The sequence below is a fragment of the Ceratosolen solmsi genome, unplaced genomic scaffold, assembly GCF_000503995.2.
Source record: "Ceratosolen solmsi marchali unplaced genomic scaffold, CerSol_1.0 scaffold10, whole genome shotgun sequence".
Lineage (NCBI taxonomy): Eukaryota > Metazoa > Arthropoda > Insecta > Hymenoptera > Agaonidae > Ceratosolen > Ceratosolen solmsi.
In genome coordinates, this window is record NW_011948412.1 from 22,444,586 (window position 1) to 22,461,554 (window position 16,969).

Consider the following 16,969-nt stretch of genomic DNA (forward strand, 5'->3'; position numbering starts at 1 on the left):
ATAACAAAATTCTATTTAATCTATCTGTAAAACCTAATTTGAATATTTAAGTTTTTTTCTAAAACTTTTTCATAATTTTAATTCTGTCAGGGATAGGAAACTAGGTTAGGTTGGTTATACAAATAAGTACAGATTTGGTTGGGTTGATATTTGGGCGATACGATGTCGTGAAAATTAAACGAAATTTATAATTTAATGGTGTTTATTATTATTTTAAATTAGTATAACTCCATTGAATACTTTTAAATTAACGACAAAACTAATTCTAAAAAAATAAATATGAATAATATATTTATATCTTTATATTCAATGTGTGTATTATCTATGATCTTTGAATTTTTATATTAGTTCTAATTAATTCATATTTATATTCAAATTTAAATTCAACTCATTTATATTATTTATATATATGTATATTAATTGTATTATATATTTATAATAATTAATATGCCTAACCCTCTATTCAATCAATTTAAACAACTTGCAACTATGTATATATAAATAAGTGCTTATTCGATTTACTTCGGTTAGTTATAAGTAAAGATGTATTAATCATCTATACTTCGTATATTGCAATCTTTTCTCTAAACTAGAGAATACTAGTTATTTGAGTATTATTTAATTATGATTGAAAATATTTGTTGCATGAAATTTTAACGAATATAACTTTGTATTATAAAATTAAATAATTAATTTTGGCTTAATTAAGTATTTATACAAAATTGAAGTAGATATAATATATATAAATTTTAATGCATTGCAGTTGCAAAAAAAACGACATTCGTAAAATATTTTACAAATACACTATTTATTGAATATTGATAAAATAATAACAGCAAGTATTCAAATTTTAAATTACTTCATTGCTGTAAATTTGTTATATAATATTGAACAATTTGTTTCCAAATTCCGTAGACCAAACTCTGACGAGGAGGAGTATTTTTAATTAGTATTCTGCAAGTGTAAATACACATATTCGTCGATCATACTATTTACAGAATATTTATGGATAATCGATAATATTAGCATATTTAAAAAATATGCTTATTAAATATATAAAAAATATATTAAATAATTGTACAAAAGAAAACAATAAAAAAAATGCACTTCTTGACTAAATTAAGGAACTACTTTCAAAACGACATATTATTGCCTTGGTAATAGATTAATAATTACCAATAATCATATTGTTTTTTTATTGTTTTATATAAAGACATCCATTATTTTAGATGTTTTAGTTTATAATAATTAACAAATTATCAGAATGTTAAATTTATTGGAACTTATACTAAGGAACAATCAATTATACAATATAAGAATTACCTAGTAGTCATTAATGTGAGTTTTTAACAATATAAGAAATACTTGAGGAAATAAAGAATCTTGTTTTGTAATTGTCAGCAAGACAGATGTTTTATTTTTGTTGTTTAATTGCTGTTATGTTAGTGTTCAGCATAACTGCATATGCGAGTAGCAAAGACACAAAATTCATCCATCCATGGACAATATGAATCCACCGCAGAAGCAACTTGTCAATAAAGTTACTAAGTATATAATTGGATGAACAGGATCGTCAGAGCTAATTATACTTGTGAACTCATGCGTTGGACATTTGCATGTACGAGCTTACTTCAAAGTCAAAAATTAAATACACTCATTATCAAAATCATTTGTATATCAAGATAAAAATTAATATTTTAGGATATATTATTATTATCTTTAAAATTACTTATGAAATGCAAGTGTGGCATAGTTCATGTTAGTTTGAAAGAAAGACACCTTATTGCTACGACGTTTTACTTTTTTATGTTTATCCTATATATACTAGGATAATTTAAATAAGTTTGCTTTGAATAATCAATATACATTATAAAAAATGTTACTGAATCCTGCAAATAGTTTTTATTGTAGGTAAGCTTGTTTAAGCTTTTAATTTAAATTCCATATTACTATTAAATATTTAATAAATACAGGATAGATGATAAAATATAAGTTATGATTTCTTAGAATTTCATTTTTATATTACTTTAATATTTAGAATGTAATTTTTAAAAATATTATAATATTTTGGAAAAAGACCTTCTAAGAGTTCCCGCACTTATTTCGTTAGATAATTGTGTGTTGACTGGGTGTGCCAATGGCTCGAACCATTTACTTGACTTTAGTTCTCATAATAATTTTGATTTTTTTAGTTAGAGTGTATTAGATATATTATCCAGTACCATATCTTTGACGGCACGGTGTAAGAACAATAGAGTTAAATAACCATAAATGTTTAAAGCAGCACCAATACTACTATTATTAAAATTTTAAAAGTTAATATAAAGCAATCATGAAATAAAATAATCATTCTGTTAAAATTTCTTTTATATATTTAAAACAATAATTTTTATTGTAAAATGTTGAATATAAGAATTAATGAAAATCGGTGGTTTTGATTTTAATAATTTTGTATATAATTTATAGTTAAAATACAGAACTAATATTGAATGAACTTCGATAAACTATAAATATATATATATTTGTTCGTACCTATAATATAAAAATATTACTTTTAATGAAAATATATTAAGTTAATTTTATTCTTATGAAATATTTAATTAGTCCTATTAATAAAAAAAACACAATAAAAAGTCCATTCAAAAGGTATAAAAAATTTTTTAATTTACATATAATTATGTAAATAAAAATCCTTGAAGTTGTTATAAATAATTTAGCGAACATTTTACTTTTAGAGAATTTGCTTATACTTTGTTTTCTTTTTTTAAAGTTTATCCGTTGAATTTTTCGATTTTCTCATTAAAAAACAAAATCCTATAACTTTCTGAATTGGTGATTCATTCTAAAATGACTAGAAATTGGATTGCAAATCTTTTAAAACACGCTAGTATCCATAATTAAAATTAATTTTCTACTTTTTTATTTATAGAATTTCTGATATTCCATTATAAAATTTTAAATTTAATATTTTATTTATGTATTAATAATTGGATTAATATTAATTTTAAAGTATATGTTGCTATCGTATATTGATTATTATATTATTAACTGAAACGAAGACTGATTTCATTTTTATCAAGTACCTTAATGTAAGTGAATTGTTACTTCATTCATATATAACAGAAATAAAATGAAAATTTGTGTTTCTGATTAGTATATTGTATGTAAGTCTTTGACACGATTGTTAAACATTTCGAGTATTTAAAGACATACGCTTAAGGTTTTCCTTTGAAGCTTAAGAAGCATGTAGAAGAAGGTGCTTAAGTACTTTGAAGAAGACTGTCAAGGCTTAATAGCTCTAGATGGTCGCGGAGAGCTACGACTTCTGTCTACGAAATCCCCACGTATGTCAGAATTAAATAATTCGGGAATTGTAAAACATATTTTTGTATTCGTTCATTCATAATTAGCAGTACATATAAAATAATGAAATACATCTAGACTTCATTTTTGGATTTATTGTTTCATGTGTGTTTCACATGTAAGATTATTTCACGAAAAGAATTCAGTGATAGTGATTTATTAGTTATATACGCGAGGAAAAATATTCATTATTTTATCGATAATAATTATGTGATCTCAAATACCATTATAAATGATTGGGATTTTATTTTATTGAAATTAATAATTATCTTCGATAAATAATATTATAAAATACAAGTTGCAAGTAAGGCAGGAAATAAAATAATAATAATAATTTAGCACGATAATTTTTGCTATTATGTCTGATTATTTATTAAATTCCATTATAAATATATATCTATCAGATTTTATTTTCACATCATTTTTCTATAACAATTTTAAGTTCACATACGATCATTTGATGTTATAGAATTTGATTTCCATTATACAGCTTTATTATATCGTTGCAACAGTTTTGCCTCTAGTCGCTTGATTGCTTCTAGTCCTGATTATTAAACTTTACTCAAATTTATTATATAAATAGAGTAGTAATAAATTATATTGTTTATAAAAAAATCTACATCAATATACAGCATGTACAAATATTTTTGGAAATAATAATTTTTATAAAATGTATAGATATTTAACAAATTTATATATTTTAGTTATTCCGATAGCCATATATAATATTAATTTCAAATAATATATTCAAGATTAATGTTTAAATAACTATAATTGTTTAATTAGATTATTTATTAATCTTTACTTAAAATATCTGTAGCGACAGTACCAGTCTCAGGCACTATCACTCACACTCTACTTTTTCTTTCCTCTGCAGTATGCAAATTTTTCATTCTCTTTCTCACTCTAAACCAATTGTACACACCTTTACTGTAGTCACGATGTGCACGCAATTATGCACCGGATGAGAGGGGATTTCGTGAAGAATCAAGGGTTGATCTTTCTCGAACATCTTAGACGTCGGATTTTCATTCATAAGTTAGTGGGCTTTCATCTTACCCCCCCTCCCCCCCTCCCCATGCTTTCTGATTACCGTGATTCAGAACTGCATGTAATGGGCTAAGTTTATAACTTTGCTTGGTATACACGTATTGCATGTAAATTTAGTTAAACTACTATTTCTTATATGTATTCATATTTTATATGAAAGTTAAATATCCTTGCCACACGCCTTGTCACATGCGAGTCTAATATCAGTTTATTTCTTATTGTTTTTTTATATGTTACTGCTTTAATACAAGTACAGCGATTAGTACACTTCATATAGATTAAAATTCTTCAGTTAAAATTTGTGTGAAATAGATTTTCAAAATATTATAATTATTTTAACTGAATAATAAATAAAATATCATATTAACGAAATAATACAGTTATAATTTTAATTTATTAATTTATGAAGATTTTATGGATGTTATTATTTTGTATTATTTTATATATTATTATACATTATTCGTATTATTAACACATTTTATTAAAAATATGTTTAATTTCTTAATATTTCCTAATAGTTTGGTTAAATCATACTGTTTAAATAATTTATGGAATTCTTTTAAAAATTTTCCATTTTGATATTTTAATATCATATTATTTATTGCTTAAATAAAATAGCCATGTAAACTCAGATATTAAAGTATAAATATTACTAATTATTATATATTAATTCTTGCGACGATAGATTTTCAATTTATCTAAGTGTGTTGATGAAACTAAGAAACAGACGCCTAAACTGTTTCAACATATTGTAGTGCATTTTAGGTTTATTATTTTATTATATTTCGAATAAAAATAAAACTTTGATCGTATATAAGTTTTAACCATAATGAATTATAGATAAGCCCAACATCGTCTATTCTTTTAAGTAGTAATTTAAAATTTTTCAATACCAAATTTTTGCTTATGAAATATATTTGAAATATATTTACAATATTTGCAGTATTTTTATTTTAAAAATGTAAATAATTTTATAAAATTAATATAATTTTCAAAATAATTATTGGGATTTGTTTTTGTATTTATTAAAAATAAAAATATGAAAATATTGAAATGCACACTAAATAATATAATATTAAAATATACTTATAAATATAGAAGTTCTTTTTATCTTAATATCAACTAGTTTTTAGTGTAATTTTTAGACTATTAGGGGATGATGAAATTATTAATTATTAATTTTTATAATTCCTTATGAAGCTATTTAATGTGAAAAATTATTACTTTTCTATAATTAAAAAAATGTCTATTAATAGTAAGTAAAGTAATAATTTACTTATAATAATTATTTTTTTAATTATACAACATAAATTGATATTAGACAATAACATAATACAAATAAATTAATTTTGTATATATTCCATATAACATTTCATATATTAGTACAAGTATTATAACTTATAAGTATAAATATAATTATACTGATTGTAAGTAATATTGTGGCTTCTTTACTTAAAAATTAAATTTTATTGAATTCCAAATATTCTGTCTAAAAAATATATTTATAAAAGTTAATACACTTATATTGTATAATGGTAACGATACTTTACTCAGTTACAGCAATATAATTATTATTTTTATAGTTATCATAGAAAATTGTATGGTTTTGATAGAATATTTTTAAATAAAAATATTCGTTATTGTTTATATATACACTTATCCTATTAATAAAATTTTCATTTTTAACATATTGGCATTATATAACAATAAGGACATTGTAGATCCATTATAATCATTAATATTTATATTTTATATAAATTTACGTGTATTGATTCAGTTTGATATATATAATTTTTTTTTAATTTCTATGAAATAATATAGTTATAATTTTTAGCGTTTTTTATAGTTACAAATTCAGTTTCTTGGTTAAGATTTTTATTATCTTCTTTTTATTTATTATAAAGTGTTATATTATAATTTTCTTTACTCTTGAAAAACAGTCATATTTGTAGATTTGTAGAAATAAATTTATTGCATATACAATTGAATTATATTTCTATGAATGATATTTTTATACCGAACTATTATTATATTATAGTATTAAAATATAAAAACTATGAGAGTGTTACAAATTATTTTGCTGGATGTATTTTCTATCTTGACTCACATGCCAACTTTTACTGAGTGAACTATGAGCGTTTATTTTAATATTAGAACCATATACACATAAAGTAGCACGAATTGTATTTCATTTGATCGGCGTTAGTTTCAATGCGAAGATTTAGTTTATTATTACTACAAAATTTTATTATGTCTGTCTAATAATAAAGTATCCGGCTCGAAGGACCAAAATGTCTAAAATTAGAGTGAGCTCTCAGATGATTGGTGGGAGGATTGTGGAAGAGATAATGCATGTTCAATAATTAACACATTTATTTTACTTGATGTTTATTGTAGTTATCCTTTTAAACTACACTATAATGATAGAAGTTGGTGATAGGAATCTTAGCTTCTTGCTGTTCCTTTATGGCTACTACGCGGTGGTAACGTGCACTACATGTATAGGTAGAAGGTCGTAAATCTCCAGGTCCTCTTTATGTGGTGCGTGCAGTGGTGTAATTGTACACGTAGAAGTGTGAGGGCGTAAATTTCAGCGCTTCTTCGTGTAGTGGCACGTGGTGGTAGTTTGAGTATTATAGTATATGCTCTACTATTAGGGTATTGTTTACCTTATGGGTTCTGCAGATGTGCTCTTGGTCTGCAGATGTTGCCGTGTGCAGCACCTTGTAGGTTTTTTTTTTGTAGGCACTAAACTTGCCCCTTGTACTTCTGTAGATTGTGTGCGCTTGGTCGCTCTACAGATGTTTGCCTGCTCAGGCACATTGTATATACTTATAATTATTAAGGAATGGAACTTTTACCTTGTAAGTTCTGCAGATTATCTGCTTTTGATGGCACCTCGTAGTGTCCGCAGATTTTGCCTCGTATGGCACCTTGTAGGTTCTGTTTTCTTTTCACTGTATACTTTTCTTGGCACTGCTGAGAGTGTGTATTTTGCACTTGCACTTATTATAAGTAGGGTGCGACTAGTCTGTGCATCTTTATTCTTGGCCTTTACTATTTATGTTTACATCTTTGTTCTTTGACGTTTTTCGTAAGAAGCATATGCGCCTTGCGGTATCTTCCTTAAAATCACTCTTTTGACAACCGCATTGTCATTTACGAATGGCCTCTTCCTTGACGACTCCAATCAGAGTGCCTCTTTCTTTGCGCCTCCAATCGAATCAGCTCTTTCTTGGCGGTTCCAATAAGAGCGTATCTTTCATTATTGGCGGCGCCAATCAGAGCGCTTTTTACTTGCATCCCCACCATGAAGGGGACTTGTTGAAGCGTTCTTGCTCTACTATCCGACTTACATTGTAGTTAAGTTTGACAACACATATGCGTTGTGTATCGTTATCTGCAATTTTTGGGTGTAACACCCTTTTTACAGATGTCAAACGACGTGGGTTTCCTAGATTTCGTAATGACATGGGAAAGGTTCTTACAATTTCGAACAATGTCTCATTTAAATCTATGTATATATATATATATATATATATATATATATATTTTGGAACGAATTTCTCAAAATTTATTATTATATCTATAGAATTATTTGAAATTAATTGTACGAAGAATGAAAAATAAGTAATTAATAATAGATTATTTTAAGTATAGTTAACGGAAAGTATAATTTTTTATGGGCAACTGATTTTCTTTTATTTTATAACAAATCATAATTTTTTAATTTATATTAACTGCTTATATCCAAATATTATATGAATATATTTTTATTATTCTTCTTTACATAAGATTAAACGAATTTATTATTAAAAAAAAATTGTTAATATAAATTGTAATAAATTTTCCTATGTTAAATTTATTTACTGTAATTTAAATTTTTACTTTAATTAAAAAAAATATATATATATTACAATCAATTAAATGATCTATCATTTTTATTATTATGATATTTTTTCTTAATTATGCTTCGGTGTTTCAAAAGTTTTCTATTGGATAAGGATTGCAATAAATAAAAGCTGTAATATACGTTGACTTAAATAAGATGTCTAAATAATTAACTCAATATTATTTAAAAATAATGATTATAATAAAATAGAGTAAAATCTATGTTTTTTGAATATTGTTATGATGATTGGCTTAATAAATAAAATTTTAATTATAATATATTATTTAACAATTATTTAATATATGTAAAGTTGGTTAAATAGATGTTTTAAAATACATGTTTTAAAAATTGTTTTGCAAGCTTATTGTAATTCTAATGCAAGTGATGCTAAGTTATTGAATGGATCAATATCTCTCTATTTCACATAGATATAAATGTATGAAATACGTATGACTGTGGAAGAGTGGTACAGTCGCCTAATGAATAGAATGTTTAATGAATTTTTCTAACTCGATGGACATTTAAATTAAAGGAATAGTGTAGGAGGGGTGATTACAGATATTAATCAAAATTTTCATGTAAATATAATAATAATTAAAAGGAATATGTCTATAAAGATTAAAGGTTATGAGGTAAATTTCTTTGATGAAGCCGGATTCGGATTCGTGTATTTTCTTACGTATTTCTGAATATTTTTCTCCTATTTATGCCAATAAATTTTCCCTATAATTCCTTTCAAAGTCTCTTTATTCTATGAGTCACATTTGAGTTCATCGTCAAATTAGATTCATTTAGACGATCATATTAGATGATCATATTAGAGTAAGTTAAGTTATTCTTTCTTAAGTATATATAAGTATATAAGACTTGGTAGACTCAGTTTGTTTGTTTGGATGAGCCTCCTTTGATCATTCTGCCTATTAAGTACTGGTATATAAGAATGGACACATAGGCAGCCATTTATGTCTTCAACGCATTTCTATGGTACTTCCTCTCGGTCATCAAGAATAAAGTATATCAAGAGTATAGAAAACAGTCTTCTACATTTTGATAAAAATAGGTGTTATTTCAGTTTGATTTAAGAAATATTATTTTATATAATATTGCCAATTATCGTTAAATGTAAAAACAGCTATTTTAACAGCTATAAATATTTCATACACTATTGGTCCTGTAGTGGAGTCAGAAATATAATCCCGTAACCAGCCAAACGTACTACTCCGTAAGACTAGTACTTCCAATATAACGCGCATCTCTCTTGCTTGGCTATGTTGTGAGTGGTAATGACAACATGGTTCAGATAGGCTAGTTTAGCTTGCCAAAGGGAATATTTATCCTTGGTGTCGTTAGTCCGAATGTCTTTAAGTAATCAATAATGAATACTAGGTGTTGCAGATGCTTAGGTATATTCGAATATGATGTATGCATATACCTTTCAGCAACAGTGTGTAGATTTACTGATGAGTTGAGTGTATATTGATTCGACGTTTCTAGAATTTCTAAACCATAATATATTCTAGATGTATGATGCTTTAGAAATGAAATGTATGCTATATGATGTAGGCTATTTCGAGAAAATCATTTATAGTAAGTTATAAATTAAAATTATTATAAGTTTAAAATTAAAGGCAAAACAAATTAGAACATAAATAATAATAATAATAATAATAATAATAATAATAATAATATTTTCATTTATATTTTTATATATTAACGATGTATTTTTTAAATTATTGACCAACTAATCTAACTTCAATCCAGAACCTGATTTTTTTAAAAATAATATAAATATTTAATAAAAAAATTTGACTATCCATTGATTTTTATTCGGCTATACAGGACTTTTATTGTCGAAAGGTTATAATATTACGTAAAAACTTTTAGACGTTGAAAAAAATTTTTTTTTAATTAATCATGTTATTAGCTGTTACCAAAAAATACAAATTATTTTACTGATTATTTTATATTATTATTTGTCAAATAGCTATAGTTATAAGATTCTATAGAAATAGAAATATAAAAAATTGTTTTATTGGAATGGAAGACATTTGTATGCATTATATATTAACAGATTTCTATGAAATAATTTGCTTATTTTATTATAATACATATTTACAAAGTTAATAAATTTGTATCTAATAATTATTTAATTGAAAAATATAATTATAAATTATATACATGAATTTTTACAATGAAGTTTTTTTTTAATGATGGAGTAACAACAAATACGTGCATTTGGTTTAACGATATAAATATAATTTAAAATATTATACAATGTTTTTGTACAATCAATATTCTGCTAATCATGTAACATATTTTCAATATTATTCAAAATAATATTATACTATGGAATATATTAAACATTTTAACTATTTACGTTCAATAATTTATATTTATATTACATACGGTTTCTAACTTTACAAAAAATTGAGCCAATATATAGTATTCCTTTAGAGTTTTTTTAACAAGTTTGTTGATAAAGTGACAATTCAATTAAAGTTTCAGACATACGCGATAAGGTATAATACTTGTACTTGAATAGATAAAAGTAATAAATTTACTAAGTTGAAGTTGATATAGACTTAACGTTTTGATCAAATTGTTGGTAGTGACGATATATGACATGTTTTCTTTTGTTACTGTAAGATAACGACTTAAATTGTAGTTCTTTCAATTCATTAAGATAGCTAAAGTTTTTAATGTAGAATCTTATTCTCTAGTTAAATGGGATCAATATAAATCCTAACATTTTAGGTTTCAAAATAATAATAATAATAATAGTAATTTCATAAAATAATAAAATCGTTTAATAAATTTCAAATTAACACGAATTTCATTATAGTTTATACGTCTGACTTCGTTTAATAATAATAATTATACGTATACCATATTTTATTATTTTTCACTTGTTGTTTTTTATGGATTCTCTAATATTAAATTATTGTAAACAATGTTATAAATTTTCATAGTTATCGATTTATATTTTGTACCTAACTATATTTAATATATTTCAATTCAGTTACAAATATAGATGTTATAATTTAAGCTAGGAAATTCCCATCAACAACTCTAAATTTGATTTTATTATAATATATAGTTAATGGAGAATGTTTTTTCGTTGAATAATTTTTTAATTATCTTTCTAAATTTTAAATTATAAATATTTAATGCAAAAAAATTAAATATATATTTGGAAGTTATTGTATCTATAGATATTACTTTAAATAAATTTATCTATAAATAAGTATATTTGATAATTTTTAGATAATATAATTATTACAACGGTGAACAGTTTTAACTTATACATATATGTATTCTTGTCACTTTTATATTCATAAATTATATTTTATTTTGAAATGATTTTGTGAGTCATTTTATTGATTTATAAAACTGTTAATTTAGTTTACATTAAAAAAATTTTTATTGAAATCTCTCAAATATTTCTCATTCAAACAAATTATGAATTTCAAATAATTGAATGAGAGAATTATTATAAAGTAATATTATAAACTCCAATTATTTTTTATACAAATTTATGCTTATTTTTATACAAATATTTTTATAACTATTATGAAAAACGAAATTATTCCTTGTTTTTTTCATTAAACTTATTTTTGAGATGTTTGATATATTTTCCGATTTGCTTTTTAGTACTTGAGCCAGCATATTTTTTTTTACAATCGATATAAACAAGAAAATATAAAAAATTATATTATTTAGAAATATATATACACGTAAGTAAATGACTGTATGTATTATTTTCGATATCATATTGTAATATAATCCTTTTCACATAATTAATTTCGTATACATTTCTGATATATAACAATCAATATTTATTATTGTTTTGAACAATTGTCATATTATTTTAAACAAGTATTCCTATTTGTTTTAATTTTTCATGGGTCTATAAATCTTGAAAAGTGAGTTTATAATTTTTTAAAATAGATATAACAAGAACATGTAATACATATTCAAAGGTTCATTTTAAAAATAATTATGCTCATAATATATTTGTATTTACATGTTATATTAAATGAATCTTCTGACTATAAAATTAACTATAAAAATTATCAAAAAATTTAGTGTGATTCTCTAAATATTTCTTGCGAATATGAAAATAATTTATTTATGTATTCCTATTTTAAATGCATATATATATATATATTAGTTTATTAAATTAAAATTATATGGAAAAATGAAATAATATCATCTCTTTTTAGATAAAAAATTAAATTATAAAAATGTTTGTTTCAAAACATATATGTTTCCGATGCAATTATTGCTCACTTTGTCAGTATTGATGTAACTGATACTGTATTATTACTGCGTTGTACCTTTATTGATTTTCATTCCGGAAATGAATGGTATTAATTAATAGAAGTTTGTGATATTTGATCTGTTGCAGGTATATAATGTAATGTTTAAAAAATTTTAATTTTACGCCACAGCAATATTATAATTTATTGAATTAATTGGAGTGGAAAGTATATTTAAACTTTAAATATTTTTTATGAAATTACGATCATATTAATAGAAATGAATTATAAATGTCTTTACATAATTGGTTATGTAATTATAAAAAAGTTGGTGTTAACAATTATACAAATCACATTAGTTTTGCAAAATCAGATAAAAGTGTACACATTAAGTCGTTGAAAAAGCTCAAGCCATCGCCATATTGGACATTTGGTCTTAACTTTTAGAAATAGGCTGTTGTATGTCTTTTAAGCTTTTACCCATCGTTTCCGGCATATAGAAGTAATAGTATACAACAGAAATGTACACTCCCGCAGCAAAGAACCAAAATAGATAATTGGCCCCAATAAGGTTGAGAAAGGGTAGGAAAGTCCCGGTTGAGAGTGAAGAAAATACAGCCGAGGTACCGCTAAAACTGAGACTTGTGATAGTCTTGAGCTTCGGCGAGAATAGCTCACCCATTAGAGCAGTAGGTATACATCCGCAACCCGCTGAATAAGAGATCGTGTAAAAGAGGAGACAGATACATGGTAACCAGGTAAGTGGTTTTGGATCGTGTCCTAGATCCAGGAGCCGGAAGTGCAGGCCCAAACTCGTAAGGGAGAGAGCCATCCCAAGGCTTGAGCTTACTAGGAGGAGTCGTCTGCCGAATTTGTCGACGAGGAACGTTGCAAGTAAGCCAGAAATTATCGAACAGAGACCCGTAGCCGTTACAATTGTGCTTGGGGTAACGTTAGCTCGGCTGTTCGCGACTATTATTTCCATGTAATTGTTGCTCACGTTGTAAGCACCGAAGTAGCCAAAAATATTTATCAGGAACATCATCATGAAGCTTTTACGGTAACCTGAGAATTTACGAAAGATTTTATGTTTTCTCTCGTTCTGATCCAAGCTGAGAATGGTACGAATGCCTATATTAATTCTACTCTAATTCATTTGCTTAAAAAGTGAATTTAAAATAATAATAATAATAATTTATTATAATAGATTTATTTCTGCAGATTGATATGAATGCACCTGAGAGTTTGGTATTAATAAAATTTGAATTAACAAAATGTTGAAATAATTAATAATGAAATGAATAAATTTATCAAAATATGTTAAAAATATAACTCACGCAGTATAAGATATATTTAGATATCAAAAGTTGCTTGCAAAATATAAAATCATAATCGTTTTTGTTATCATTTTTATTTGCTATTATAGATAAGGATTGATAAGTAGCTACTGGTTTTGTGTTATATACACAAAATCAATACATGTCATGTTACTAAGTAAAATAAATTAATTTCTTTTTTTAACGGAATAATATTGAAATAATATTATAAATTGGATTAGGTTTTATTAGATTTAATTTATTTTTAGTAAATATTAATAGTTACTTAATTTATTAATAGTAATTTCCTAGTTGTACTATTTAAAAAATATTTCTCCAACAGTATTAAGTATTGAGAGATTTGTATTAATGTACAATTATTCATGAATCGTTCATTTAATATATATATATTTATACGTGTATGTGCATGTGTGTGTATATGCGGTTATGCGTATGCATGACTGTAGCTGTGTGTGTAAAAGTAATACAATAATTAATAAATTTATCGCAGTCTTATTTTTTTCTGAAATATATAACGTGAAAAAAGAAGAACATTCAAATATAACTATTTTTTAATTAGAAAAATAGTTATATAATAAGCACATTGCATTTTAATTTTTCTAACAAAACATTGCTGATTTCAGTGGCATTAGAAAAGTTTAAAAATGTAATTTAGAGATTATGTTGCTTTAAAATTATTGAGCCCATTTAATTTATATATTAGAAGTTATAATATTTTATATTAATCAGTAATAAAATAATGAATGCTCATGTCATCAACTTACAAGGATTCTGATAAGCTGCTTGAAAGTACAATGTCGCGACTCTCGTGTACTTACGTGGTTCATTCAGCTCTCGTAGTCTATCCATTAGAGATATTTTTGAAGAGCTGACGTAATCTTGAAGCTCTTGGAGTTCGAGTTTGACGTTGTCCTTTCTACGAAACCATTTAAGGGATGCCTCGGCTTTGTCCACATTTCCAGTCATGATGTGTTGGTAGGGTGAGTCGGGTATCAAGTGGAAAATCATGAGGAACAGGATGTTGGGCACGAGGCTGATGTAAGAGAAGACCCTCATGGAGATGTATGGACCCATGAGATTGCCGATGAATAGACCGATTGATTGGGTGGTTATATTCCATAGTATCTGAAGAAGCCAAGGTCATTGGAAACTCGTTATACGAGAGCTTTCGAAGCGATCGAAGGTCGAAGAAGTTAGCGCGTTTTTAAAGAAATGCAAAATTGTGCTTATTTTACAGGATGCGCTTTTGTCATGGAAGTTTTTTTTTAATCATTGTTTCTCTATTCGATTCTTTAAATAAGTATTTGTTTTATCGTAGTTGGCTCCAGTATTTTTATAGCTGATAAAATTACTCGATTCCAGACCGACAGATACGAAAAGAGTGACAAAATATTTTTTGTTTGCTATAAATCGAGTAATTGTGAGACATTAATCTGTTAGTATAGAGATATATAACCAAAAGATTGACTTATTTTTTACTTGTTTACATATACGTATAGCAAATATTTAATAAATATGTCAAGTAGCAATTTACATCGTTTAAGAAGCTTATTCGCTTAGGAGCTACAAAATTAATTAAATGTCGCTGAAAATAAGATTTATTTTCCGATTAATCCTGACTTCGAAGTTAGAATATATTTACTCACATGACTCAGTCGTTGATTTAACATTTACACAACCATTTACTTTGAAATCTCAAAAATACTGAATTAATTTTTTTATATTATTTTTATAATTAATTATCATAGTATTCATATTTCGATTTCGTTAAAATATTAAAATATTAAAAGTTATTACTTTACAAAAATTTTAATGAAAATAATAAGTCTACGTATACGAAAATTTTCTTTGTATTTTTATATCGTCTCTACAAATTTAATTTAATCTTAGAAAATCAATTTATTTTATGCAATATTTATAATGGACGATCTTTTTCATAAAAATCTTTCAATATGAAAAAAAAGTAAAATGAATTTAGATCTTTAAGAAAATATATTTTTTGATACGATTTTTTTTAAATGAAATATTTTTCTACATGAATTATTATGTATAATATTTGTGATAATTAATTTATCCACATATAAATTTATCTCAGTTGGAAAAAGAAGCCAAAAATCATGCCTCAAAATTTCGTAATATAATTCTAAATCTTAATTTTTAAAAGGCTAGTTAATATTTATGGTTGATTAGTTTTACGACAAAAATTTTGATTTACTTAATGTTTACCTAATTATTTTTATAAATATTTATAAACTTATAAGTTTATAAATTTAATTACAGAAAACAATATTAAAATTGTATTTTAGAATAACACAATGAATAAGCAAAATTTCTTGCTCGTTGATATTTTGCTTTATAGATATAGGATATCCGAGATTTTACTTTATTAAAGGATAAAAAATGAAGTTGTTCGATATTAAAGAGACTAATTTAAAATTCAATTTAGGCGTCAATATATAAAGTTATCAGATATGTTAGTAAATTATTATTGTAATTTGATAAAATATCATTATTTACTCTTATAAAATTATTAAAAAGTCCATTTCATGAAAAATTATTAAGAAGAGAGCTTTATAAGAAAACAAAAGTTCTAAGATAATTTAATATAATCGAGTTATAACATTAAAAAAAATATTATATTTTAGGAACCTTAGTTAGGGATGATAATAGTTTTATAAACTTTGTTATTATTATAACTGAAAATTCTTTCTATGCAATATTACTTTCATTTCACGATACGTATTTTGCAAGCAATTTTTATCGATGTTAAAATTTAAATTTGACTCGTAAGAATTTTATAAATTGATTGATTTACTTCATTTAAATAAGTTTGTGTAAAAAATTCTTTTATATCATTCTTTAGCAAAGCATACGAGTATCCTATATTTCGCAACGCGTTCATTGCTCGTTAAGCTGCGATATTCGTAAATAGTCGACCAGTTTAATCTTTAAATTTAAAACTTTCCGGTGCGTTTAATCGTCGAAAATTCTCCACTGGGGCCATCTGAACATAGCCTCGAGCGTGATTAAGTCGGCGCGTAAAAATGTAAAGCTCGTCAGTGCGGCAC

General features: G+C 24.8%; 1 protein-coding gene across 1 annotated transcript in view; it reads right to left on the reverse strand.

Annotated features, from left to right (window-relative positions):
• Nucleotides 1-12,832: 12,832 nt before the first annotated feature.
• LOC105362412 (facilitated trehalose transporter Tret1) overlaps nt 12,833-16,969 on the reverse strand; it is a 7,545-nt gene continuing 3,408 nt past the window's right edge. The window contains exons 4-5 of the mRNA XM_011499856.1: nt 14,720-15,026; nt 12,833-13,629 (exon numbers count right to left, since the gene is read on the reverse strand). Coding sequence (XP_011498158.1) covers nt 13,001-13,629; nt 14,720-15,026 — 936 coding nt within the window. The 3' untranslated portion in view covers nt 12,833-13,000. The remainder of the gene's footprint in view (nt 13,630-14,719; nt 15,027-16,969) is intronic.